General features: G+C 42.3%; 1 protein-coding gene across 7 annotated transcripts in view; it reads right to left on the reverse strand.

Annotated features, from left to right (window-relative positions):
- OSBPL6 (oxysterol binding protein like 6) overlaps window positions 1-26,003 on the reverse strand; it is a 197,277-nt gene that overhangs the window by 9,510 nt on the left and 161,764 nt on the right. For all 7 annotated transcript variants that reach the window (XM_037044372.1, XM_037044374.1, XM_037044373.1 and 4 more), the window contains 8 exons: window positions 25,573-25,738; window positions 22,786-22,919; window positions 16,095-16,202; window positions 14,350-14,487; window positions 3,079-3,166; window positions 2,310-2,563; window positions 1,423-1,560; window positions 997-1,060 (listed from right to left, as the gene is read on the reverse strand). In XM_037044372.1, coding sequence (XP_036900267.1) covers window positions 997-1,060; window positions 1,423-1,560; window positions 2,310-2,563; window positions 3,079-3,166; window positions 14,350-14,487; window positions 16,095-16,202; window positions 22,786-22,919; window positions 25,573-25,738 — 1,090 coding nt within the window. The remainder of the gene's footprint in view (window positions 1-996; window positions 1,061-1,422; window positions 1,561-2,309; window positions 2,564-3,078; window positions 3,167-14,349; window positions 14,488-16,094; window positions 16,203-22,785; window positions 22,920-25,572; window positions 25,739-26,003) is intronic.

The following is a 26,003-nucleotide window of genomic DNA, read 5'->3' on the forward strand; positions in this document are numbered from 1 at the left end:
ATAAATGAGTTGTATAGCAAAAATAATTGCACTATGGATTTATATTTACATTTATTTAAATAGCTGTATAATTTGGGAGAACAATACAAAAATAAACTCTCTAGATACAAATAGGCAAGACTATGAGGAGGTGAGACGGACTTAATGAACAGGTTGTCACATTGGTGCAGAGGCGGCCAGGCCCAGCGCTCCACCTCACCTGTGCTTTCCTTGTGGAAACCTGGGTTACCCGTGCATTCGTGAAAAACACCTGGACCCATTTTAATGCACTAAGGGAGCTTAGTGTTGTTGCCTCCACAAAGTGTCTGACCAAGACATGATTTATTTCCCCACTTTGTAATAAAGTGCAGTTACAGTGTTCCATCACTCTGTTTTCAGGTTGAGGAAGTATATATGGGAGTGAAGCAACCTTCCAGACATAGACAAACTATTCATACTTAATGTCACATATGCTTTCTAAAGGAATTTAGAAACATTTTATTTTAGGCAAGTTTGTAACATTCTGACCGAACAATGGGCATTGATAAAATAGACTTCAATCCGAACCCCTCAATGAGTTAAAGACCAGAAACCACTGAAATATTTACACATTTAATAGATGTGACCACGGGTGATGTGCTGTGGAGCCGTCCTTTGGGAGTAAGAGGTATTTGCACAACCTCAGGAAGCAGGAGGGCAGCAGATAAAATCTCCATGTTATAGACACGGACAAGGGGGCACAATGAGGTGGAGTGATAGCCCCGAGTGGGCACAGTCAGCAGGGAGCCCTGCTGTTCCATGGGGCCTGCTTCCTAAACCATCTCTTCCCTCTAAGATAACATGGTTTAATATTTAAACCGGGAAACCTAATTTCTCAAACTGAACTTGGCACCGATTACAAACATTCTCTAAGTTCCAAAGGCGGAAATGTAAACTGAGTACAATGCACTTTTGGAAACTAGAAACTGTTTCATAAGACAATCCATTGGATTTTTAGGTTGTAATTGAAACACAAACCTTGCCAAAACACAAAATTCTTGGATTCACAGTGACAGGCAGAAATGGGTGGATGATGGCTAACCTGGCAATTAAAGACAAAATAGAAAGCAATGACATCAGTGTTGAAATTTTAATACACAATAAAACAACTTATACTGGCTACCACCAAATAAAAAGCATTTAGCACATTCGTCTCTATTAGTGAATTATTCTCAACATGTACAAGGACGTTAATGAATCTTTAACTTGTAAGACTTCATGTTTAAACACAGAGAACTTAGGTATATTTGTAGGGGGCAATTATATAGATACACTGGGTTGTTTGTTAACTGGTATCATGACCTGCCCCAAACAGAGTTTTACAGAGTTTTCACAAATCTATTTTCATCATGAAGATGGCCCAGGTGCCTGCACAGAAGCCTCACCCAGCGCAGCGGGACTTACCTGCTCTGAGAAAAAGCGGAATCCCTTGTCCTCTCTAATGCATTCATAAGTCTCCCCAAGGACAGGGTTGAATGGCTTACTTCCTGCTCTGAAATAGGTGGAGCAATATCCTGAAACTGCAAATGCAGCAATAAGAACCTGTTAAAACATTTAAGAAAGGAAAATAATATAGGAGAGACTACTTCCAGACCTGTCCGTCCCTTGTTCTCCTAGATTTTACATGTCCCTGGCAAGGGGTGCTGACTGAACGGCATTTGCATTTTCTGTTATTTGCAGAGACTCTTCATAAACTCATGGGGGATAAAGGTAAGTGAAAATGAGGTTAAACTCCTCGCACAGAAACCAGCAGGCGATTGAGGCCAAGTGTTTTGCTTTCATTTACCCACTCAATTTCCTGAGTATCACAAGTTTAAAGTTTCTGAAACCCAGTTACGGGTTATGTCATTTGCACAATCTTAGTGCCTTAGTGTGCAGAAGGGTTCTGGCCGCTGGTTCTTTCCTGAGGGAAAGTCAAGTTTTCGACAGTCATGTGGCATAGAGGCCAGGGCAGAGCACAACCCAGAGGCCAGACCTAAGTTCAGACCTAAGTTCCTGAGCAAAGGGGCTCTCTTGGCCGTCAGGAAAAGTTAATAAAGCAAGGCTAGGCATGTCTTCAACCTCTAAGAAGAGGGATACCTTTGCATCCTAACTGCAGAAACACTCTGAACCAAGCCTAAGTCCTAAAGTGGGTATTTTCTAGTGGACTTTATGCAAAAGGACCAATTTCTTCCTTACCTATGTAGGGAAAATGTTATGCAAAAACCAACTGTGCCATCATAATGAATTTTGCCTTAGCTCGGGCCTAGGGGTGACAAATTCCCGCAGAGCACTGCTCTGTCATGTATTACCATGCGCTCGTAGGGGTCATCGGTCTCCGAAGCCTTGTCCAGCAGCTCACTGTACTCCATCTCCTCGCAGAGATGCTGCAGAGTGTTGAGTGGCTCGTTCAGCTCCACAGGCATAGAGACTTTAGATAGGTCTTTACCAATGTTGTTCCTCAAGATATTCCACAGGTTAATGTTACTGGTGTCAGGACAGGGAGCTGGCAGGCATGTCCGGCGTCCATTTCGGAAGGCCCCTCCTGTAAGCTCCCCATTCAAGACTGAAAGCAGCAGAAAGACGAGGATCACAATGAAAGATACTTTGCTTCTCCAAACTCATAAAATCCAGGAGAAAAATGACCCTTTCAAATAATTCTCATTGTGATGCATTTCTTCAACCTTTGTTATAGAATGAGTGGAATTATTTCCTTACAAGGTTGCTATTAGATGCACACAATACTAGTATATAGTTTTTCAAACAGGGTGTTAAATATACTAAAGCATCCAAGAAAAAACAAAATGAGTTTGGGGAGGAAGCCAAAAAAAAAAAAAGAAAAGAAAATACAAGTCATATTTTAAGAATTAAATATTTCAATAAGGACACAAACTTGGTTTACGCAAGAAATAAAACCTTTCACAAGCATTTACTTCAACAGATTATATAAACACAAAGTCTACTGAACAATCAGCTGCAAAAGGAATGACCAGTGAAGGGGGAAAGTGATTGTTCGTTGAAACACCAGCTTTGTAATTTGGCATGGAGAGAGAACAGCCTGGAAGCTCAGAGGATGCATACTTTGCCGAGAAATGTTGTCTGCAACACTGGTGTTGTCTTCAGAGATATTATCACTCACATCACTGATGTAAGACTCATCGTCTGAGGCCTAAGGAAGGAAAGAACATAGAAAGGATCACGATTCTTATTCCACATTTAAAGTTCAGAAAATTGATTAAACACAAGATGTTGCTCCGATGAACAGCAGAGGTCATAGTGGGAAATGCACCTGACACCTGTGCCATGAACACCTGAGTTTCTTCCTTGACCCAGAAAACAGCATTGCTCAACATAAGTAGCTCCCTGTCGTAGGTGGGGTGACAGGCTGGAACCATTTCCGTACAATGCAGAAAGAATGTACAAAAGGGCAGGCCCTGTGGCTCTCCCTAGAGGAATCAGAAGAGGTTGCCCAGAGGAAGTAGTACTTGAAGTGGGTGTTTGCTCCTTCCTGGGGCAAAGCACAGGAAGAAGAGAGAGTGTGGCAAGGCAAGGACCACGGGAGAAACATTTACTGTAGGCACCCAAAGAAGCTGAGTGGCTGCGACAGGGGGGAAAACAAGAAGAGGGTCCAACTGGGAAGGGCTTTTCATGTCAACACAAAGGTTCACATATAGTCTTATGAGTTACTCAATGCAAGGGAGTAAGAGAGTCATATTTAGTTTCAGGAAGAAACTTGCCAGCTTTCCCTAAGGAGGCCAGAGAGCAGGACGCTGCACAGATTCGGGAAAGATACGGACAGCTTAGACGAACGTGGCCACCATGAGGGCCTGGAGATAAGACTGCTCTGGGAGCCACGTGTGAGGTGTAATGAATAAAATTTGTCAGATATTTAGGGGTGGGGGAGGAAGATTCAGAGACAAGAAGTCAAGAATTAAGCCACTCTACATGAGAAAAATGACACTGAAATTAAACAAAATTTTGCATGAGAAAAAAATTAAGGGGCAATATATGTGTTCAGGGGAATCAGAAATGCAGATAAGGAAACGGAGGAATTCAGAGGAATGGGGAAAGCACTGCAGGCAGGAAAGCTGATGCTACTTATTTACTTTCTTCAAAATGGAAACAGTGCTGTATTTTTTCTGCATAAAAACTAAAACATTCTCAGTCCTTCTCTCAGGGAGACAAAATACACTGGTTCCTAGGGCCCCATCCCACAGAGGCAACAAGGCAGGGAGATCAGAAATCAGTGCAGCGAGGGGGAATGAGGGTCCAGCTTCAGCTCACACACAGAGCTGCCATCAGCCTCAAGCAGGAAAGAGCTTTCCCTCTTACACAGACTGTCCCTTCCCTTGAAACGGACAGCAGGTTCAGGAGAAACTACACACTATTGGAAACAAGCTGGGACAGACCAAAATGGGTGGTGCAAGGGCAGGGGAACACACACACAATTTTCCCAGAAGACTGAACACTGCCTCCCAGGGGCGATGCAGGCATCCCACCCTCCTGATCACAATAGAAGCCCCCTCTAGAGGCAGGTGGAGGTAGGTGCTGCCAGGAGTTGGATGGCCCACCCCTGGAGCCTGAGCCAATAAAAAGCCAGAGGCAGCTCCACAAGACAGAGGGCAAACACCAAACTCGTCTGAGAGGAATTCCATCTCTTTCTTCTTCAGAGTTTGTGTTATTTTTTCTCTTGCATAGCCTTCTAACATTTTTCTTTTTCTTCAATTGTATTCCAACTAATTCACAATTTTGTCTTTTATTTATATTTCTAATTGTATTTTTATTTTATATCTCACATGGCCTCCTTCTCTTGTCTTACTTCATTTTTCCTTCTTCCTGCCCTTTATTTTCACTTCAAATTTTGTTTTCCTCCTTTTAACACCTTGTTCCTATTCCTTACCCTTACTATTTCTCCTCCCTCTATTCTCTCAAAATCATTGTTTCCTTTTATATCAGCTCACATTCTTTTTTCCTGTCTTATAATATCCTTATTTTCTTTCTACCTTTATTAATCACTGCTTGTTTGGCGTGGATACTGCAGTTATTGCTGTTTTTCTTCAATTTTATTCCTATTTGTTCACTATTTTTTAAATTTAAATCTCATATATTACTCTCCCCCTGTCTTACTCCATTTTGCCTTCCTCCTGGTCCTTGCTTATTTCAGTTTGGAATTTTATTTTTTTTCCTCTTTCTTAGCCTGGATTTTATTCCTTACTCTTATTATTTCTCCTCCTCTATCTTCTCAAAATCATTTTCTTTACTGTAGACATCTCATAATCTCTTTTCTCTGTTAATATTCTTATTTTCTTTCCACCTTTATTAATCTTTGCTCATCTGTTGTTATTGATCCTGTTGTTTTTCTTCGATTGTGTTCCTATTGGTTCACTATTTTTTAAAATTTTATTACATGCCTTATGTTATACTCTTCCCTTTTTTTACTCCATTTTGCCATCGCCCTTCCTGTTTTTACTTACATTTTAAGTTTTATTTTCTCCCTTTTTTCACCTTGATTCTATTCCCTACTCTTACTATTTCTCCTCCCGTATCCATCTCAAAGTCATTTTTCTCTCCTTTAGTCATCTCATATTCTTTTTTCCTATTTTCTACTATTCTCTTTTTGTTTGTTTTTTTATTTAATTATTTTTCAAGTACAGTTTTCTATTACTCCCATGCCATCCCACCCCCTCTGTGCTCCCCCCTACCTCCCATTTCCACCTTTCTCAGTTGTTGTCCATGTATCCTTTATATATGTTCTTCTAAATCCCTATTTTATACTCTTCTTAATCTCCTCCCACCTTTATTAATTTTTGCTCATTTGCCATTGCCATTGCTGATGTGATGAGGGGGTATTTTTGCTGGTGTGGGTTTGGTTTTCTGGTTAGTTTTGCCCTGTTCTGCCAGCACCTGCACAGCAGCATACAAGACATGGTGGGGGTCGTGACTCTCAGTCAGCCGGCCAGAGGGGAGACCCCACCAATGAATGGGCCATCAATAATCAAAGCGCAAGAACAATAAGAAAGCCCACATAAACTGAATAGAGATTACCCCTAGAGCATCCAGATCAGGAGATCAAAGAGACTGCACCCCTGAGTCCCATAGAACTCCTACCACAGAAGGCCACCCCACAAAGACTGGCAGTCAGAGCACAGCGAACTGAGATGCAAAAACAAACAAAAGGGTAACCTAAAATGGGGAAACAATGAAACAACCTCCAATCAAAAGGAAAGGAGGCATCCCCAGATAAAGAGCTAAATGAAACTGAGGCAAGCAATCTATCAGAGACAGAGTTCAAATAATGGTTACACGGATGCTCAAAGAACTCAGTGAGAACCACAGTAGCATGAAAAAGGATATAGAAACTATGAATAAGAACCGGGGGAAGCGAAGAATATACTACAAGGAATTAAAAGCAGGCCAGAGGAAGCAGAGGACTGAATAAGTGAGATGAAAGACAAAGTAGAAAAAACACCCACTCACAGCAACAAAACAAGAAAAAAAATAAGACTCTAAAAGAATGAGGACAGTTCAAGGGAGCTTCAGAACAACATGAAACATAACAACATTCATATCATAGGGATTCCAGAAGGAGATGAAAAGGAGAAAGGGGTAGAAAAGTTGTTTGAAAATATAATGACAGAAAAATTCCCTGACTTGGTGAGGGGGAAAAGTTGTACGAGTTCAGGAAGCACAGAGGGTCCCAATCAAGATGAACCCAAAGAGGCCCACTCTAAGACACACCATAATTGAAATGACAAAATTTAAATACAAAGAGAGAATCTTAAAGGCAGCAAGGGAGAAATAGCTAGTAACATACAAGGGAGATCTGATAATACTATCAGCTGATTTCTCAACAGAAACAGTACAAGCCAGAAGGGACCGGCATGACATATTCCAAATAATGAAAAGCAAGGACCTGCAACCAAGACGACTGTATCCATCAAGGCTCTCATTTAAAATGGAAGGCGAAATAAATAACTTCCCAGACAAAAGAAGGCTAGAACAGTACATCTCCACCAAGCCAGCACTGCAAGAGTTGCTACAGGGACTGCTTTAAAAAGGGGAGAAAGGGAGAGTGAGGACGGGGGGAGGGACAGGTACAAAGTGAAAAATGGCAAAGAACAAATATGTATCAATAATAGCCTTGAATGTAATGAATTTAAAGTTCCAATCAAAAGGCACAGGGTAGCTGGGTGGATGAGAAAACATGATCTGCATACATGCTGTCTACTAGAGATCCCCCCTCAGCAAAAAAGATCTACATAGGCTGAAAGTGCAGGGATGGAAAATCGATTCCAAGCAAATGGACATGAAAAAAGGGGGTAGCAATACCTGTATCAGACAAAATAGCGTTAAAAAAAAAGGCCATGACAAGAGACAAAAGAGGTCACTACCTAATACTCAAAGGAGTGGTCTAACAAGAGTATAAAACCATTGTCAACATATATGCACTCGAGGAAAATCTTGAAGGACCTTAAGAAGGAGGTTGACAGCAATACGGTCATTGTAGGGGATTTTAACACCCCACTGTCAACAATAGATAGATCTTCCAAACCAAGATACAATAAGGATAAGGTGGCATTGAACAACACTATACATCATATGGCTTTAATTGATATTTACAGAAAATTGCACTCCAAGAAGAAAAGTATATATTCTTTTCAAATGCACATGGATTATTTTCAAAGACAGGCCACATGGTAGGATACCACATAAGCCTTAGCAAATTCAAGAAAACTGAAATCATATCAAGCATCTCCTCAGATTACAATGGCTAGAAACTAGAAACCAATCTGAAGGAAAAAACTCAAAAACATTCAGATACATGGAGACTGAATAGCATTATTAAATAATAAATGGGTTAACAATAAGGTCAAGAAAGAAATAAAATGTATCTGGATACAAATGAAAATAAACACAACAACCCGAAATAAACAAGTGTTGGAGAGGATGTGGAGAACAGGGAACCCTAGTGCACTGTTGGTGGGAATGCAGACTGGTGCAGCCACTGTGGAAAACAGTATGGAATTTCCTCAAAAAATTAAAAATGGAACTGCCTTATGACCCAGTGCTTCCAATTCTGGGAAAAAACCCTCAGAATCCCGAAACACCAATATGAAAGATCCTATGCACCCCAATGTTCATAGCAGTGCTATTTATAATAGCCAAGTGTTGGAAATAGCTAAGTGCCCATCAGTAGATGAGTGGATCAAAACACTGTGGTACATTTACACAATGGAATACTACACAGCAGAAAGAAAGAAGGAAGCCCTAACTTTCACAACAGCATGGATGGATCTGGAGAGCATTATGCTAAGTGAAATAAGCCAGTCAGTGAAAGACAAATACCACATGACTTCATTTATAACTGGAAACTAATGAACAAAATAAACTAATGAGAGAAATATAACCAGAGACGTAGAAAGATGGAACAGACTGATATCTGTAGGAGGAGAGGAGGGAGAAAGATAGGAGGAAGGGGAAAGGATTAGTCTAAAAACATGTATGAATGACCCATGGACACGGACAACGGAGAGGAGACTGACAGTGGGCAAGAGAGGTGGGCTGGGTGGAGGGGGACAAAGGGAAAAATTGGGACAACTGAAATAGAATAAACAATACAAAAGTAATATTTAGAATTTTTATGCATTATAGTCATGCTTGATTTTTAAAAATTATAAATATTAAATAAAGTACTGATTTTCTTTTTGTTGGTTTACAGGCCTGTTTTTGAGAAGATTTATTTCTTGCACCCCTGGACATCTTCTAATCTTACATGTAATCATTTCATAATCACAACACACACATCACACACCACAGCTCCTCCAGGGCCCCGCTGGGGTGTGAGCAACTGATCCTGTGAGAGAAAGTGGTGTCTGGGGGGACCAGCACCACAGCCCAGACTCTGCCGTGGAGACAAAGATTTCTGGTTATTTATTTTTAATCAGCTGGTAATCAGTGCACTACTCAGAGTGAGCTGCGGAAGGCACAAAAGCAGACACAGGTCCTGGATCACCCAAAATGACCACTCAGCAAGGAGCTGGAGTTTCATCCAAAATAGTACATTTCTGTATTTGTTCTTTTAAATTAAGATGGACATGCCGCCCTGGCTGGTATGGCTCAGTGGATTGAGCGCGGGACTGCAAACCAGAGTATCGCGGTTCAATTCCCAGTCAGGGCACATGCCTGGGTTGCAGCCCAGTTCCCGGCAGGGGACGCACGAGAGGCAACCATACATTGATATTTCTCTCCCTCTCTCCTTCCCTTCCCCTCTAAAAATAAACAAATAAAATCTTTAAAAAAAAAGATGGACATGGACAATGGTGAAGGGAGTGATTATGAAAGTGAGGGGGTGAACTGGGTAGAGGCGGGTGCTGAGGCAGGTAAAACACTCTCATTGTAAAAAATTAGAAGTTACATGAGAGTAAATGGATTTTATGAAAATTATCTATTTCCCAAGCACCTAAAAGCAACCACTTTAAACATTTGGCGAGTATTACCTCCAATTTCAAAATGCCAATACAAACATAATGACACATGAAAAAAGGGTCAGTTTACATACTATCTGATAATGCTCTGACTATATTCTAATAAATAGAGCCCAGCATCTTTACTTGGCATGACAACGTACCTCATTAGATAGTTATGACACAAGGAGCTGAAGCGGCATTTAAGTTGCTTCCAACTTTTTATTACTATAGACAACACCTGGCTGAACAGCCTGGTAATGCGTTTCTGTGAGTCTGCCTGGCAATTTCTTTAACAGTTATTATTTCTGGAGGTGCAAGTGCTGGGTCAAATGGGTCACTTTTAGGCTTTAGTCCTACGTCCCAAATTGCTCTCCTGAAAGACTGAATGCATTTGTCCCCACCGGCAGTGCATGAGAGTGTCCATCTCTCCACACCCAGGTTGGCAGTATAACATTAGCAACCTCTTTAGCATCCATGTACCTATCATAAATAAAAGATCTATTTTTAAAGTCTGAATTTCATCTTTTGTTAATTTTTCTTACATTTCACACATTTTTCAGTTTGTCATATAGCTTGTACTTTTTTTTATTAGTTGGCAATTTACTTTTTAACATTATTTGTGCCAATTTGTTTTGCCACATACAAGCTTTAAATTTATATGTAATAAAAACAGTAAGTCTTCGCCCTTAAGGTTTCTGGGTTTACTGCCGATATTTTAAAATAAATTAGGGTTGGGAAAAGCTCACCACTGAGGAAGAACAGAGCGATGGACAGAATAACTGCACGCATAGATGGGTAACTGTGGTTTTGCCTCTGCACACTGGGCAAGTCTATAGACAGCCTATTGAGAATGCAGTCTTTGTCTGATTCACGGTTTCCCACCGCGGCTGGCTTCAGCTCCGTTCCCACTGACGGCAACAGAGATGAAGCTTCCACCACCCAGCCCATGAAAACCGCCTTCTCACACCTGATAGAAAAACAGTAAATGAAACTCTTCCCCAGGGCTTCTCTGAAAAAAAGCTAGTGACACACAATTATGTGAGAGGAGACAAATGACTGCCCAAACCAAATTCATGCTGCACACACGTTTACTGGTTGGGTGCTTGTTGAGAAAACATATTTTTCTCACAAAAAGCTACAACGAGTCTATTCCTCTTCAATTTCTAATCTCCCTCAAACTAATAAGTGATGGAAATGGTCTAATATCCACATCCATGAAGAACGGTCCATGTAGACCATAAAGAAATTCTACCACATAGATCTTACTGGGTCTCCAGTAATCTATCTATCTATCTATCTATCCACCTATCTATCAAGTCAAGACTTTGAAGTATTATAATAGAACTGTAAATATATACTCATTTCTTTCCTCATGGTCAAAAAACTCCTGAGGCCAAATATTTCTCTTTAGGGCTTAGAGATTCAAAAGAGTTCAGGAAATATTTCTTTCTAAATGCAACCAGGCATGTAGCATCGCAAAACTCAGTAAAAGCAGAGGCAAGGAGTAAATCCTTCTGGAATCAAGAGCATTTTTTAAGAAAAGAAGTCCAACATTCATTACGTGAGTTGCCCGGGTGAGATAGCACATAAATTTCTCTCTCAGCTATGGAAAACGTCAGTGTAATACAGCTAATGGTCAGATGCTTCCCAGGTTAATCATGTGTTAGGGCGCTTGAAGTGTTCCTTCATTCAGTCAGCAAATGCTTGTGGACTACCTGCTCTGGGCTCACCAGACTGCTCTAGGGCTGGGGGCACAGTGGGGAAACCTGCTGCTCCTGAAAGTTACATTTCAGTGTGGGGGTGGGGGGGCAGGTGGGCGCACACAGCAACCATATGATATATCTGAAATGTACATTTTGTTAAACAGCAGTAAGCATTAAGGAAACAAAATAAGGCAAGAGGGACACGGAAGGTCAGGGAGAGGAAGAAATGGTGGCTCTGAACTGCAGGGAGGGCGGCTGGATGGGCTCCTCTGACAGCGACTTTGGAGCACACTACTGAGGTGAGTGAGGGATTTGAACACGTGGCTCTCTGGGAGACATTTCAGCTGGGGTGGGAGGCAAGCGCAGAGGCCCGACCTCCTTTGGCAGCTGTACTGAGAACATGCAGCTTGGTCCTAACCTGTAGCTGCTGCTAGGAGTCCCACCTGGAAGCTAGCCAGCCAGGTGGGCTTGCCCAGTCTGCTGGTGTGAAGACTTGAGGAGCCTAGTAGGGGGATCTCATCACAAGGGCACGCAGAGACTCAGCAGGTGGGGGTGACTGTCACAGCCTTAGCCCAAGGGAGGGATCATCATGAGACCATCATAGTGCCTGTCACTGGGTTTTATCCCCTGGTCTGGCCTCTTCAGACACTTGAGACTGAGTGGTGTGGTAAAGGAAGAAGTTTTAAGTAAAAGGCTGTTTTACGAAAACCTGTAAGATATGGTCACAGGAGAGAGGTGAGGGTGCAGTTTTTTTAGTGTAGTTGGAGAACCTGGATAATCAACAACACCAGGAATCACTGCTTTGGCCGCTGGAGGCCTCTGTAGGCACAGAGGTTGCAGGAGGCTCCCGCCGAGGGCTGAGATCTGTGTGCATGGGACTTTGTATGACAGCTAAGGGGTTTAGATGGTTACTCTAAGGACACTGGGGACTAGGAACATGATCAGGTTTGCATCTTAGAAAGATTAACCACGCTGCCCAGTGAAAAATGGATTAGAGGGGCAAGAAGGGAGGTAGGAAAACCAGTTAGGGGACTGACAGGGCAACCTAAGTAGGGAGATGAGGGAGGGCTGAACCGCAGGAATGGCAGTGCGGCTGCGGGAAAATGTGTGCCTCAGAGGACGGAGCGGACAAGTCACAGAACCTGATGATGACGCAATGTAGGCAGAGGAGTGAAGCAAAATACCCAGGTATGTGATGTGAACACTTGGGGAGAAGAGCACTTAGATAAGAAATATGAGAAGTTTGGGTACATTCATGTTTCTCTTTGGTGTGTGCACGCACATGGTAAGGGGTTTATTGATCCATCTTTTTCGACACGCTGAATGAGAGGTTCTGTAGAGCACCCAGGTGGCAATGTCTCCCCACCATTTGGTTATGTGGGTCCTGGGCCCACTCTTGCTCTCTCTTCACAACTGCTCTCTGAGCTTTAGGCTTGGATAGCCATCTGCTGGCCAGATAACGCCACTGAGAAATCTGGTAAACTCCCAATGTCTCAAAGTGAACACATCATCTCCATGCCTGTCTCTCCTCTACTTCTCTGTCCCTCCCTTGGCCATCAGGCTTACTCTTCCCCTGGGGGTGGCACCACCAAAATGCTTGGACTTGTGCAATAACCTGCTCCACGTCCTCTTCATTTCTGCATTGCCGGTGTCTGGTGCAAGTGGCAACTGGACTCCCGGGTGGGTATGCCCCAGAACTTGGAAATGAAAATAAGGTCGCTTTCTAAGAGATGAGCTATAGCCACCACATGGTGGGTCAGAGCCCAGATAATGCAGAGTCAAGTTTGATGGTGACCTGATTGAAGAAGGATGAAGGACTGGTCAGCAATGGGAGCTCAGAAAAGGAAGAGTCAGAAAAGGAAATGCTGGGAGCACATCTCCAGCATGGTGCTCGTGGGGTGCAGAGACTGGCTCTCTGACATAAACACCCCACCCAAGAGGCAGAGCGTCCGATAGTGGAAACGAAAGGCTGAAGCTATTATATCCTGGCCTCGAGTTTCCTCAACTCACTTCTCCTGCTCCCATTCTTTCGTTGCTTGCCAAACCACCTCCAGACTACAATTAGGCTGGAGATTTGCCTTCAGGGAAAAGAGACACTAATTACCAAGCATGATTATTTTGTCTATCTGATAGCATCAATTATCATTATGAATAATTAAACAAGTACTTTGGCTTGTGAATGGGAGCCTGTGACTCTGTTAATGCACAACCAGGGATTTGAGAGTCAGGTGCATGGCTACTGTGGTAACAACTTTAGTGCCTGATACAGGAATTCTATTTTACCTTTCCTCTATTACACAAGTGACATGTGTGTTTATTATTTCCTTCTCTTCTCTGCTTATGTTTCTAAAATCACTTATAATTCTAAACATCCAAAAACAACTACACCGACTGTCAGGATGTTTCCTTCCAACCTATTTTCTGTGCATATAAAAATAACATTTAGCGACAATTTTGTTTCCTTTTTGTCAAAATGCAGTACAGATTTGCAATCTCAAATGACAAAATTCCTAATCAACTGTGTGGGAAGAGCTTTGGTGGCTTCTTCCATTTGAAAAAAAAAGGCTACTTTTTTTTGACTAAATTTCAGTAAACAAATACATTTCTGCAACCTGACCAAATAAGAGATTCCTTGTTTCCAAGACCTTGCCAAGACTCATAATCATGAAAAGTATCCATAAAACTTTTATGACAGGCAGTGGTAACCTAAAAATTACAATTACTCAACTAGACATGCTAGACATTATCCTTCAAATTCATGCCTCTGGTAAAGATACACACACACACATTATGTAATACACACACACTGATGAGTGTGCACCCCCCCACCAAGCATGAATGATGATTTTCAAATTCTCTCATTCTTCCTACATTTATTAGCTAGTCTCCTTCCACAAAAACCTCTGGCATCCACTATTTTGTTACCCTGAAACATGGATCATACAGGAGAATTATAATAAATGCTTGATTTTTTCCTACTTTTCATCAAATTCAAGCATTATCAGTCGATGTTCAGAAGTGCTAGGTCCTCAGTAAATGGAACCAACATAGTTTGCATGCTTTTGGCTTTGTGACAATTTGGCTATCTGACGCTGATGCTATAAAAAGTTCCATAGTCTTACTTCCTCCAAACCCAACTCACAGTCAGAAGCAGCTGGGATTGACACATCGAAGAAGCTTACCTCATTCTCGGACGAGCTTGCAGAGAGGAGCACCTCCTGGGCATCAAAGAACTCAGAGACAGACTCTGACATGGAGAGGCGGCTCTCATTCGCAACTTGCTGTGACAGGGGAAGACTGACATGGATTTGCTCACCATCCTACAGCAGAGAGAAGCATGAGCATATGGTGTGGTCATTATTGGTGCAAAGAATAGCTATTTGTTCAAATTAGACCACAACGTGCTAGCCAGATTTCTAGTGAATTTCACACCATATGTTGCCAGAGTTGTGACCACAAGCAACATTCACTTGCAACTCAGTAATGACAACTGCATACATTTCCTTCCAATGTGTCTAAAGCATCTAAAAGGCAGTTAAACCTTGTTTCAAACCTCTATTTTCTGTCCAGTAAGTGATACACACAGGTCTCCAGGAAGCTATTTCAGTTTTAATGTGAAAAATGCGTAAGAGAATTGCAATGCATATATTCTATATAACATTCTAGTACACATTCCAGGTTGAAAAAAGACTCTGACCAAGACTGTTAACTAATATTTGAATGACAAAGTTTTAGAAATACTTTTAGATCCTGGGCAGCTGAGCGAGCATTACCATCATCAAAGGTCAAGGGCCCCAGGCAGGGGAGTGGACAGATGACCGGCAGCTCGAATCACAGGAAAGCTGCCTTAGACGGTCGATCTAAGCAGTTAGATGGCAGAACAGCTGCACCTGTGGGTTTCTAGTAAAACACGTTTTAGGTGCAGATATGACCTGAGCATTACTAAAAACCCTCACCTTGCTATATGCAGCACTCTAATTAAAGCCCTAATATATTGCTAAAAAGTGTTAATTCTCATGGTGGTAAAATAATAATTTTATAAAGGGTTATAAAACAAACTATATACTTAACTTCAGCCCAAATACGGACTGTTCTCCTACCCTCTTACCATTTCTTCAAAAATTCTTCCGCAAAATGGAAAAACAATACCGCCAACCTCAGAGGGTCGCTGGGAGTGTCAGATGAGACAACTGCATGTAAGGAGGTTAGCACAACACCCAGCACATAATAAGCATTCACGTGACACACGTTAGCTATTAATTATCATCATCATCAGTGGTAGTTGTAGCCCCACCATTATTATTAAATTAGAAAGGTCAGATGACTCCTTACCTAGGACTTTTCTTTTTTTAGATTTTTATTTATTTATTTTAGACAGAGGGGAAGGGCAGGAGAAAGAGAGGGAGAGAAACATCAGTGTGTTCCTCTGGTGCGCCCCCTACTGGGGATCTGATCTGGCCTGCAACCCAGGCATGAGCGCTGACTGGGAATTGAACTGGCATCCGTTTGGTTTGCAGGCCCATGCCCAATCCACTGAGGCACACCAGCCGGGCAGGACTTGTAAAATAAACTTTAAGAACATTTTCATTTAGCATTTTCTCAGCTAAATGTTCATAATATGAACATTTCAAATGAAGACTGAGACAGACATAGAAAATTCACAAGCTGGTGTATACATAAAGTAAATATTCAGTGGCATCTGGTGAACACAGGAAAGATAAAAATAGACCCTGATCACCAAGAAGAAACGGTATCAAGCTCATATATATCCTTACCCCAAAGAACACTGAGTGGTCTGCAACACAGATATTTATACCAGGAATCTTATTAACAGCAAAGGAACAAAAATATTAAAATAAACAAAAATATGCAGTAGATTTAGATGCTATAAAATAAGTAGTCTACATCTATTAAAAATGAGTCTTACCTCATCAGGGCTAGGAATAATATTTACACTGACAACCTGATCACAAATAATAGATTCTGAATGTATTCTGCTCAACCGACTCCTTAGTTCAGCATTCTGGTTGAGTGCCTTAAAATAACAAAAACCACACATGTAACTCCAAGTTAATAAGCAAGCATAAAACAGAACAAGAACACAGGTGCATTTTAGACAACAAAGACTACGATGTTCTTAGCTGTAACTTTTGGAATCATCATAAGCCACAGAGAGTGAGCTAAAATTTTAAAAGGGATATTCTATTAGTAACACATATGCCGTGGCCGAAAGAAGTTGTTACATAGCACAAAAATGCGTGGAAATGACTCCAACTCTGACAACCCCAAGGACGGAAGGTTTGAGCATACAACGGAGCATGCAACAGCCCATTTCTGTGCACCTTCCTGGCGGCTCCTCCTTTTGCCTTGATCACACGCACTGTTTCCGAAGTTTGCCACAACCATTGAGCTCTATGGCAGAGAGCTCTCGGGGAGTGTGCAGGACCACGTTTATTACTTCCCTTCCTGCAACTCAACTATTTTCTCTGTAATGATAGCACAGAAGCCTTCGGAACATTGAAGGACACAGACAGTTTCAGTGAAATGATGTTATTAGTGATAAATAACATAGAAGAGCCCAGGCAGTGGCAGAAACAATGCATGGAAGGCACCCAAGGAGCCTGACCAGGGATGAAGCAAGGAAAAAGGAGGCACATCACCAGCTACTGTGTCAGCCAATGAGCAAGAAAAGCTATGGCGACTTGTCAGCAATAACATTGGTTTATTAGTGGCACATAGGAAAAGGCTCGAGAACTCTGCCTAGCTTCCTCGCCAGGCAGGTTCTGTGCTCACACTTACTACTTGCTTTTGTTAGTGAACTTGGACTGCACTAAAGACTCTCCACATGGTATGCCCATTTCCCCAACGTCTCATGTCCCTCATACACATGCGATTCTAATATACCCAAGAAACACACAATTCATTCCGCATCTATAAAAGAAGGTACCCTCTTGAAGATCTGAGCCAGAATCCACGGCCTCAATCCCCATCTCTCTGGCTATGAACTACCATTCACCCACTCAGGCAGACAAAGGGTGAGAATGTGCCTTAGATTGGGCGAGACTTTGGCATCTACACTTTACTGAATGGAGTTGTGGGCTCTGGGAAGGCAACATGGCGGGAAGCCTGAGGGCTGGAGAAGGACATCAAACCCAGGGCAAGATGGAGTCACCCGAGACTTAAACCCTTCAGGTAAAAGCCAAACTGGTTCAAAGAGAGTGAGGAAATGAATATGGAAACTGTCGAAATGAGAGCAACCAAGAATCAAATCCTGGATGTCTCTTTAAATTCACCTAGTTTTTTTTTTTCAATTAAAATAAATATATACCATTCTAGTATATTAGGAAAAGGCAGAAAGTAGAAAAACAGTTTTTTAAAATTCATACCTTACTACTCAATCAACCAACCATTGATAGATAGCTCGATAATCTTTTTTTGCTATGCATGTTTTACATTATTTAACAGGTGCGTGCTTCACATGCTATGCCTAACACTTATTCTTTGCACATAAACACTTATGTTACAAACTCTTCAAAAATACGATTTTCTTTTTTAAAATCCTCACCAGAGTGTACATTTATTATTATTTTTTTTTAGAGAGAGAGAGAGAGAGAGAGAGAGGTTGATTGGTTGCCTCTCATACGTACAACCTTTAGAAGTACAGGAGGACAACACTCAGCCACTGGAGTCAGGGCACAGATGTGATTGTAAGAGTCAATAAGTCGGTGGTTATTTCCTAGTGTTGGGCACTTAGGCTGCTACTGAATTTTATTAGAATAAATGAAGCTGCCATGAATATATAAGTGCATAATGGTTTTCTACATTCAGTATTACTTCCTTGTACTACACATATCAGCCAGGGATCAAAGGATCAAAGAATAAAATCTCTCTAAGACTTTAATAAATATTGCCTAATTATGTCCAAAATGATATTAATTTGAATTTACTGTATAGCTAAAAAAAGATGTAGAAGATTCGATGAAGAATATCTTTGTACAGAACAAATCTGGCCAAGTTTCAGGGAACTGTTGAATTCAAGAACAACTATATATGGAGCTTTTATCCCAACACTGAATATTTATTTGGGTTAACTGAAAGCTGTAGTAGAAAGGATGGAAAGTACTATGATTGGGACTTTAATTACGCTACTCTGTACATTATGCCAAATTTTTGCTTACGTTCCCATGCACACCACATTTCACTAATTCCAAGATGCACATTTTCCCCCACATTTGTCATCTCTGAAGCGCTGAGTCACTTCAACTGACAGCAGTTTTTATTCCTTCGTAGTAATGCCAAAGCGATGGTGCATCTCACAACTGATGGCACACTGACTTAGTGAGACAGACCATTTGTAGACGGAGTACAGGATCACATTCTTCTGCTCATGTGCGTACGGACCCAGCACCCAATGCGCTCAGCACGAGCTGTGTGCCAATTCTGGGGCCAGAAATCAGTAACAGTGACTGAGTGTAACACACTGAAGACAGACTCCAGTTGAATATTATTCTAGTAATCTGGAGGGCTGAGGTTACCTTAGTCTAATACTCTTTAATTCTGGTGTTCAGGGTTTTACATTCAATGAAACATGAGCCTGTAATCATTGTGAAAAAAGTCACTTATAAAGAGACAGATGTCACATGAAGTGCTCTGTCCTATTGACTCGAATCCAGCATCCATACAGCTCTCAGGTGTGAAGGTTACTGTTAAAGTCTCACGGAGGCAAAATAACAGGATTATGCATGTCTTTGTGTTCCTATAGATCAGAGAAGAAATAATCACTTAGGAAGAGGGATTCGGCCTTGAATATACTGTTCAGCCTTGTTACTTGTTACATGCCCACGGCAGGCAACAATTTACACTGAACAGGCAGTGACAAATGCCAATGTTTCATGTGTTTTGTGTGCTAGGTGCCTTCTAAAGGGGGTGATAGAATTTGCCAAGTGGGTATACTTAACAGCGTTACTGAAAAGCATCATTTTAACCATTAGACATGTATCAAACAGGACTTACATCAAATAAAAATATGCTTTAAGCATGCTAGGTTAGTGTAAGAAGTTACTTACACAGCCTCTCTCTCCTTCCCTCTCTACGAGGAGATGGGGCCTGATAACTGGTCATGAAATGAACATCTGGGGGTTTCACTGATGACACTCGGGTGAGATCAAAGGTATCTTTAGGCCATAAAAAATCACACTACAGTGTGAAGGCATACTAATATCAAAACATGTTCAGAAAAAACGCCGCGGTGTTGTCAAGCTATTTGATAGCTGTATTAAAAGAGGGACAATGAGAAGAGAGCTGGCCAGCCAATGGACGGCTCCACCAGTTCATTGTTTCCCACCATCATCGGTCCCGTATTTGCTTTCAGTCCACAGATGATTTGCTGCTAAACAGATTCTGTTCATCATTTCCTTCTCAACACGCTCAAAACTCTTTACCCTTGATCTCAATGGTCATCACTATTTAGATTCTTCAGTGGCCTCCCCTGGGTCTCCATCAAAGGAGCCTACTTTCGTTCAGCCTGTCCTCTAACTATTAATGTTTTCTATGGCAGCACCATTGACCCCCCCTTTATTCTGACTGAAAACACAATTATCAACACCTGTGACTCCAGCGACATCCTGCGTACCCACATCCTTCTCTCCAGCCCGACCTCCCTCCTGAGCCCCGATCCATGAGTCGCATTGCCTATCAGATGTCCACAGTCACATCAGTGCTCCACAGAAGCTGCTCACTCTTTACCCTTGCCAAACCGGTTCCTCTGGTGGCTCGTCTGTGGAGGAAAGAACTGCCATCTATCTACCCAGTTACCCCAGTAAACAAACTAAAAAGTAATCTCGAGTCTGTCTCCTGGTCCCTTTCTAATATTCCGTCACTCTCCAAACCATGCCGCCTCCCCGGCTCGGTGTCTTTGAGACCCATCCCCTCCTCTACCAACCCCTCACTCCCTCAGCTCAGGTCTGCATTATCTCAAGTATCTTAGTTCCACCTTTGGTCCATCCATCCTCCATACCAGAGTAATCTTTCTAATATATAGAATAGGCAGTAATACTTCCCATTTCTGAAATTATCACTCATCGGTTCAATCAGGGCCTCCCAGCAACCATCAATCTAAACCCTTTCGTGTTGTCCTTGGTGAGCTGATTCGTAGCTACATTACTTGTGGTGCCTGATTGATTCTTCCTGTTTATCCCATGTTTTAGCCACTGAATTAACTGCCATTCTGCAGATACCTCTCCAGGGGTCTAACCCCAGGTAGTGATTCTTTAAAGAGTGAGCTGACAGGAAACTGAAATGCTTGAGCAAAGGCTGAGCTGCAGAAAGAGGCCAGCCTCAGAGGTGATGCGAGCAGACAGCCCTGAACAGTAAGGCTGGCCCGAGGGGAGGTACAGACAGACCCAAGGGTGAGGACACAGCCAAACACTGTGCTAATCCATGCCTGGAAGCACTGAATTCTCTGGCAGAATATAATGAACCATTTTTATAGTACCAAATTATTTTTTTATCTCTTGTGGATAAAGTTGAGCTTTTTGGTTAAAAAATAAATATAACAAAAAAAACCAACAAAAGTTTATTGAGGCTCTAGGTCTAGATGTAAATAAATATGTTTTGACAAGAGAAGGAAATATTTGACCCAAAGAATGCAAAACTGACAAAATTTCGTTTTATTTTACTTTGACCTGTTCACATCAGGTCCTTCCTTGCGAGCTGCTGCTGCGTACACAAGCCTGCTTCGAGGCGCGGTGCCTCCTGACCATGGCTCTGCGCACCACTCAGGACTCTTCTGTTCCCTGGAGTGACCACAGCCCTGGAAATCTGCACCACCCACGCGCCCATCCGAACAGACCACAGTGCGGTCCATGTAGCTGTTTCCTGATAAACACGGCTTATCTCACAAATCAGACAAGATCGGGCGAGTTCAGGGTGGTATGGCCATAGACTTATCTCACAAATCAGACCATGAGCTTCCTGGGAACACGGCCTGGGCTACTTCTACACCTCTGTTCCACACCTCGCACACCTTGCACACCTCATATACAGTCAGTTGAATGTAATACAATGAATAAAGGAATAAACAAGTGAGTAACTTCTAAAATTCTCTTCAGCATCACTTCTAATCTCACTTGATGCCCCAACACAGATCTCTATTTACCATCCTCTGCCTTACCAAAAAGTAAATAAAACCAAGGAAGCAAGAAAGAAACAAACTCATTTTTTTCTTAGTGTAAGCTTATCTTGTTTTTTCTTAGTACCAGCTTCATCTTATAGTACTAAGCCTCCACCAATAAATACATCTGAAGGAAACATTGTAGCATATAGGAGGGAAGAATGCATTTTATGCTTATAAGATGGCATTTACGTGTCTGTCTCACCATTATTTTGATCTGATTCCTGATGCCTTCAGAATAATGATCTAGAAGGGCAATTAACGTTGATTTGTGTCATCCATTTGTACTAACAAATACTGACACGACACTAGCCCAGGGAAAGCCACGGACCTGTTTACGAATGCAACCCTCTGCAGACTGGCCGACAGCTGCTGTTTAACGCTCACACTCCGCGTCCCTGGTGTCACCGGGGAAGCGGCACAGGCCCCTAACGGACAGTGTTTTGTCCACACTGAATGCAGGAAGCGCGGCCCAGGTAACAGCGCTCAAGAACGTGGAATGTCACACTGAACAGAAGCTGACAGTTCAGGTACACAGAACACGGCGGGGCAGCCGAGGTCCACTTTCTTGGGACTGAGGGAGAGAGTTCAAGCAGGAGCTGGTCGCACGGAAACCACTTACCCAGGGTTTGCTCGTTCCTTCACTCTGATCCAAGGCACCAGGAAATGAACAATATTTTACATAAACACCGAGTTCTCACACAAAAATCACACAACAACACTGAATTCTCAAAGAAATTTTTTAAAGTGCATTTATAGACTAAAGAAAATATTTATGTCAGAGCGAGTACTCAGTGTAGAAGAGCATAAGCATAGCTTTCAAGGATTTTTATCAGAAATTTCATTAATATCCATAAGAGAAATATGATATATATGGAATACCAAACATATAATGAATATATATTGAATAATATATACTACATATAATACATATTGAAAAATGACAGTCCAGCTTTAGGGAACATACTTAAATAGGAAGAAAATCCTAAGAGTGAAAATCAGGAAAAAAAGGAGAATAGTAATCAGTATTCCAACAGATTGACATGCACTGTATGTGGGAAAAACATTCAGTATGGAAGGCCTAATAGATTTTGTTCTAACACTGGATGGAATATATCCCTGCCCATATTTCAGAAGTATAAACCATGTGTAAGTGCATGATTCTTTTATTTTAAAACTAGGGACTGTCTTATAAATGACCACAGAGAGGGGTTAAAAGTATTCAATCAGCCAAAATAAGTATATATTTGCAAGTAAGCTTGGTTGATTTTGTCCTTCACCTTGACCTTCTATGGAAGAAAAGTAACAAAATTTAATACTGACACCCAAGGTCTTAGGAGAGTTACAGACGATTTTGCCACACCCGTGACTGACTGCCTCTACCCCCATGTGACGCCAGACAGGAGTGGAGGTGTGTTACGAGCAAGAAACACACGTTGTCGTTTACCTGAGACAGTGACTGTCGGAGCCGTGCCATCTGCGTGCTGTGGCCTTTATTGTGATCCTGCTCAGAAACCATCTGCTTAAGCTTCTCCTTCTCTATAGCTATGCTATTAAATGCAGACTTCAACAGAGAATGCACTGCGCGGGGAGAAAGGTGAGAAACAAAGATCGAATGAGTCCAGGAAGAATATTGAAAACTGCGAACATTTTGACACTTGAACTCATGCACAGACATTTTCTGGAAAGGTTACACATAATCTGTCACAGTATCTATACAGGAAACACACATGGCAATGGTAACTGATCAGGGTGGAAGTTTCAGCATTTCAAACCAGACAAGCCACCCAGATCAATTCTAAATATCAGTATTTATAAATCAATCCGTAAGTCCTGGAAGGGAAAGGGGATAAGTCTCTCTCTCGAACAAGAGCGTCTGAGCAGTTCTGGGCACCATCAAGACACATGCAAATCACGTGGAACTACCCAAAACTATTTGTCAAAAGTGAGCACCCAATCAAAGGAGCATTTTACGGGTCCTGCCCGCATGCAACAGGCAGCTGATCTAGCGAGTTCTCACTAGTCCCCTTTGAGTCAGGAGCTGATTCGGGCTGAGCAGCTGCACTTGCATCACTTTCTTGGCCAGGAACATCCTGACGTCAGGAGTGCTCCCTCCCGGTTCCTGCAGGTTAACGCCACAGGCTGCTGGGATAATCCGAGGCAGCCTTTAAGTTTAAATGACAAAAGCTTGAATTTCCAACTCCTATCTTTACAGTAACCGGATTTTGGTTATATGCAAGGTCTTCCAAAAAGTGGAATTTCCTTATCTGAGAAAGCTTATTCTTACAAGAAGTGCAAAATTTTAGCATAAAACAGTGGCCTGAATTAAAGGGGTACAGTGTTGGGATCACAAGGGTCTCCTGATCTACTGATTTATGTGCTGCATTCTCTTTGCCATCAGTTTAGAGATAATAACTTGATAGCTGGAATGCATTAATCCCACTGGCAGCTCTAAAAGTAGACTTTCAGTCATCTCAAAATCCATACATAATACTTTCTAAAGAGTTCACTCAACAGTCAGAGAAAAGCCCTTTTCTCCCAGCATAGGTGAAAAGAAAATATGTTGTTTCAACAGAGGCTTTAAAAGTCTGTTGAACCTTGGATTTCCCGAAAGCCTCAGGATTACAAATGAAATGCACAAAGCTTTCCTGGGGCACCGTCAAATGTATCCATCTCCTTTCGCAGCTACACTGTACTTTCTCAGGCTATCTGCTCCTAGGCCCCACCCCCATGAGTAGAAGCCACTGGCTGTGCTGGCTGTAAACCTGTGTTATTATAGAAACAAAATACATTGCTCCAGTCAAATGACATAATTAGCATCCAGCTAAGAAATGTAATAAAAATATACTAGGAGTAAAATAGCCCGTAGAAGAACGTTAGACTTCCAGAATCTCAACTGGAAGGGGGGAGGAGATAATTTAGCTTAATCACTTTAGGATTATGGAATTAAAGAAATACACGACAGCATGTGTGTGCTGATGGTTGGAGCGCATACATGTTTGTTGACTTCCACATTCCCAGGGGCGCCCTCAACATGCTCCCTGTTTTCCTGAGAGCCACTGGTTTCTTGAGTATTGAGTGTGGAGAGTTGGGGGTGGCTGAGATGTTTCATTTAACTCACATTTTCAATAATGTTTTATAACCCATTACCAGCAGCTCCAGGGAAATAAATGTGATTAATTCACAGTAAGGTGTTAGTGATAATGACTGAAAACAACATAATGTATACCTATCTCCAAGAGATTATGCATTTTAAAAAATGTCTTTGAAGGCACTAACTTAAGGCACAAGGGAATTCAGTGGCTGAAATTTATATTTATTTATTTGTTTTTCCAGTGGCTAAAATTAAGTAACATAGCAGTAAGGGGAGGGGTAATTTGAGAAGGAGGTTCTTCTTGGTAAACACATACAGAACCCGTCCACCTGCACTTACCACCCTACTTTTTATTTATTATTTTCTATTCACTGTGGCTGATGACAATTGAACTTAATGTAACATGACTTCTTGAATTTTAATGTTAAAAAAGAGACTCCAAGGTGGGGTCTGTTTCTTCTCCCCTCCAGTCAGCACTGGTTTGTGAAGCTCTGACCAAGTGTAGTACCTGGCCTTGAACAGAACCAGGGGCTTCCATTCCAGCCCCCTCCATTCGGGGAGCCCTGAGCTACCATGAGGAGGGGCAGGGACCAGCTGTGGGCGGCCTTCCATCGGTCCAACCGACGTGCCGGGCACGTGGGTGAAGCCGCACGCACGTTGCCGCCCAGCCTCCAGCAGAAGAGCGCTGAGTGAACTCAGTCCAGACCACAGAACTGCTTTAGACCCACAGACTGTGAAGTACGATCAATGCGTTGCTTAATAAAAAAAGAGAGAGACTCAAACAAAGTCTATTTCTTTTTTTGCCTTGCTAAGGATAGCCTCCAATTATGTATTAAATGATAGCTAAGAAAATGTTGAATAGTGGTGTTTGCTGGCCTGCCTGGGATAACTCTTTGTTTTCTTTCTTCCTTTCCCTCCCCACAGTGACGCTTCCTTCATTCAGTCAAAACAGTAAACCCACAACATGCCCTGTTCCAAGCAGCAGGCATCATGCCCTACTGCATTCTATACACAGAACCCCAACCAGGACACGAGCCATTCCATCTTTGTCCACGGCCACCGAGATGAGGACACACGGGTAAACGGCACCCTCACCAAAGAAGAGCGCTCCTCGGAAGGGCGTGCTCGATGTGTCGTTACCTTTCTGTGCGATTAGACAAAATTCTTCTTGAAGTTTTGTGTAATCTGTTGAACTTTCCAGAGGGTCAGTGAGGTGGCTAGGGGGTGTCTGAAATTCAATATCTGCACACAGGTTGGGGTTGGAGGAATGCAAGCGAACGGGTGACATGGTGGCACTGAAAGGGACCTGAAAGGAAAGACACAAATCATTAGTGAGCAACAGTGCACTCTGCCGCATCCTCTTCCACACAGAAGGTCTCTTCCCTTCTTCAAAATAACTCGTCCCCTCTGCCGACACGCCCAGGGACACTCAACAGGGTGGCAGGGGGGGAAGAAGCCTCACTTCCCACGGTGTATTTGGGACTACTACCGACTTGCTGGCTTCTCACTGGTTCAGGGTCAGAGGGTGACAGGAAGGCAGGGACAAGAGGCGACTCCTAGGGAAGCTTCAG

Source organism: Sturnira hondurensis, unplaced genomic scaffold, assembly GCF_014824575.4.
Source record: "Sturnira hondurensis isolate 20B ecotype Veracruz unplaced genomic scaffold, ASM1482457v3 Scaffold0004136, whole genome shotgun sequence".
NCBI lineage: Eukaryota > Metazoa > Chordata > Mammalia > Chiroptera > Phyllostomidae > Sturnira > Sturnira hondurensis.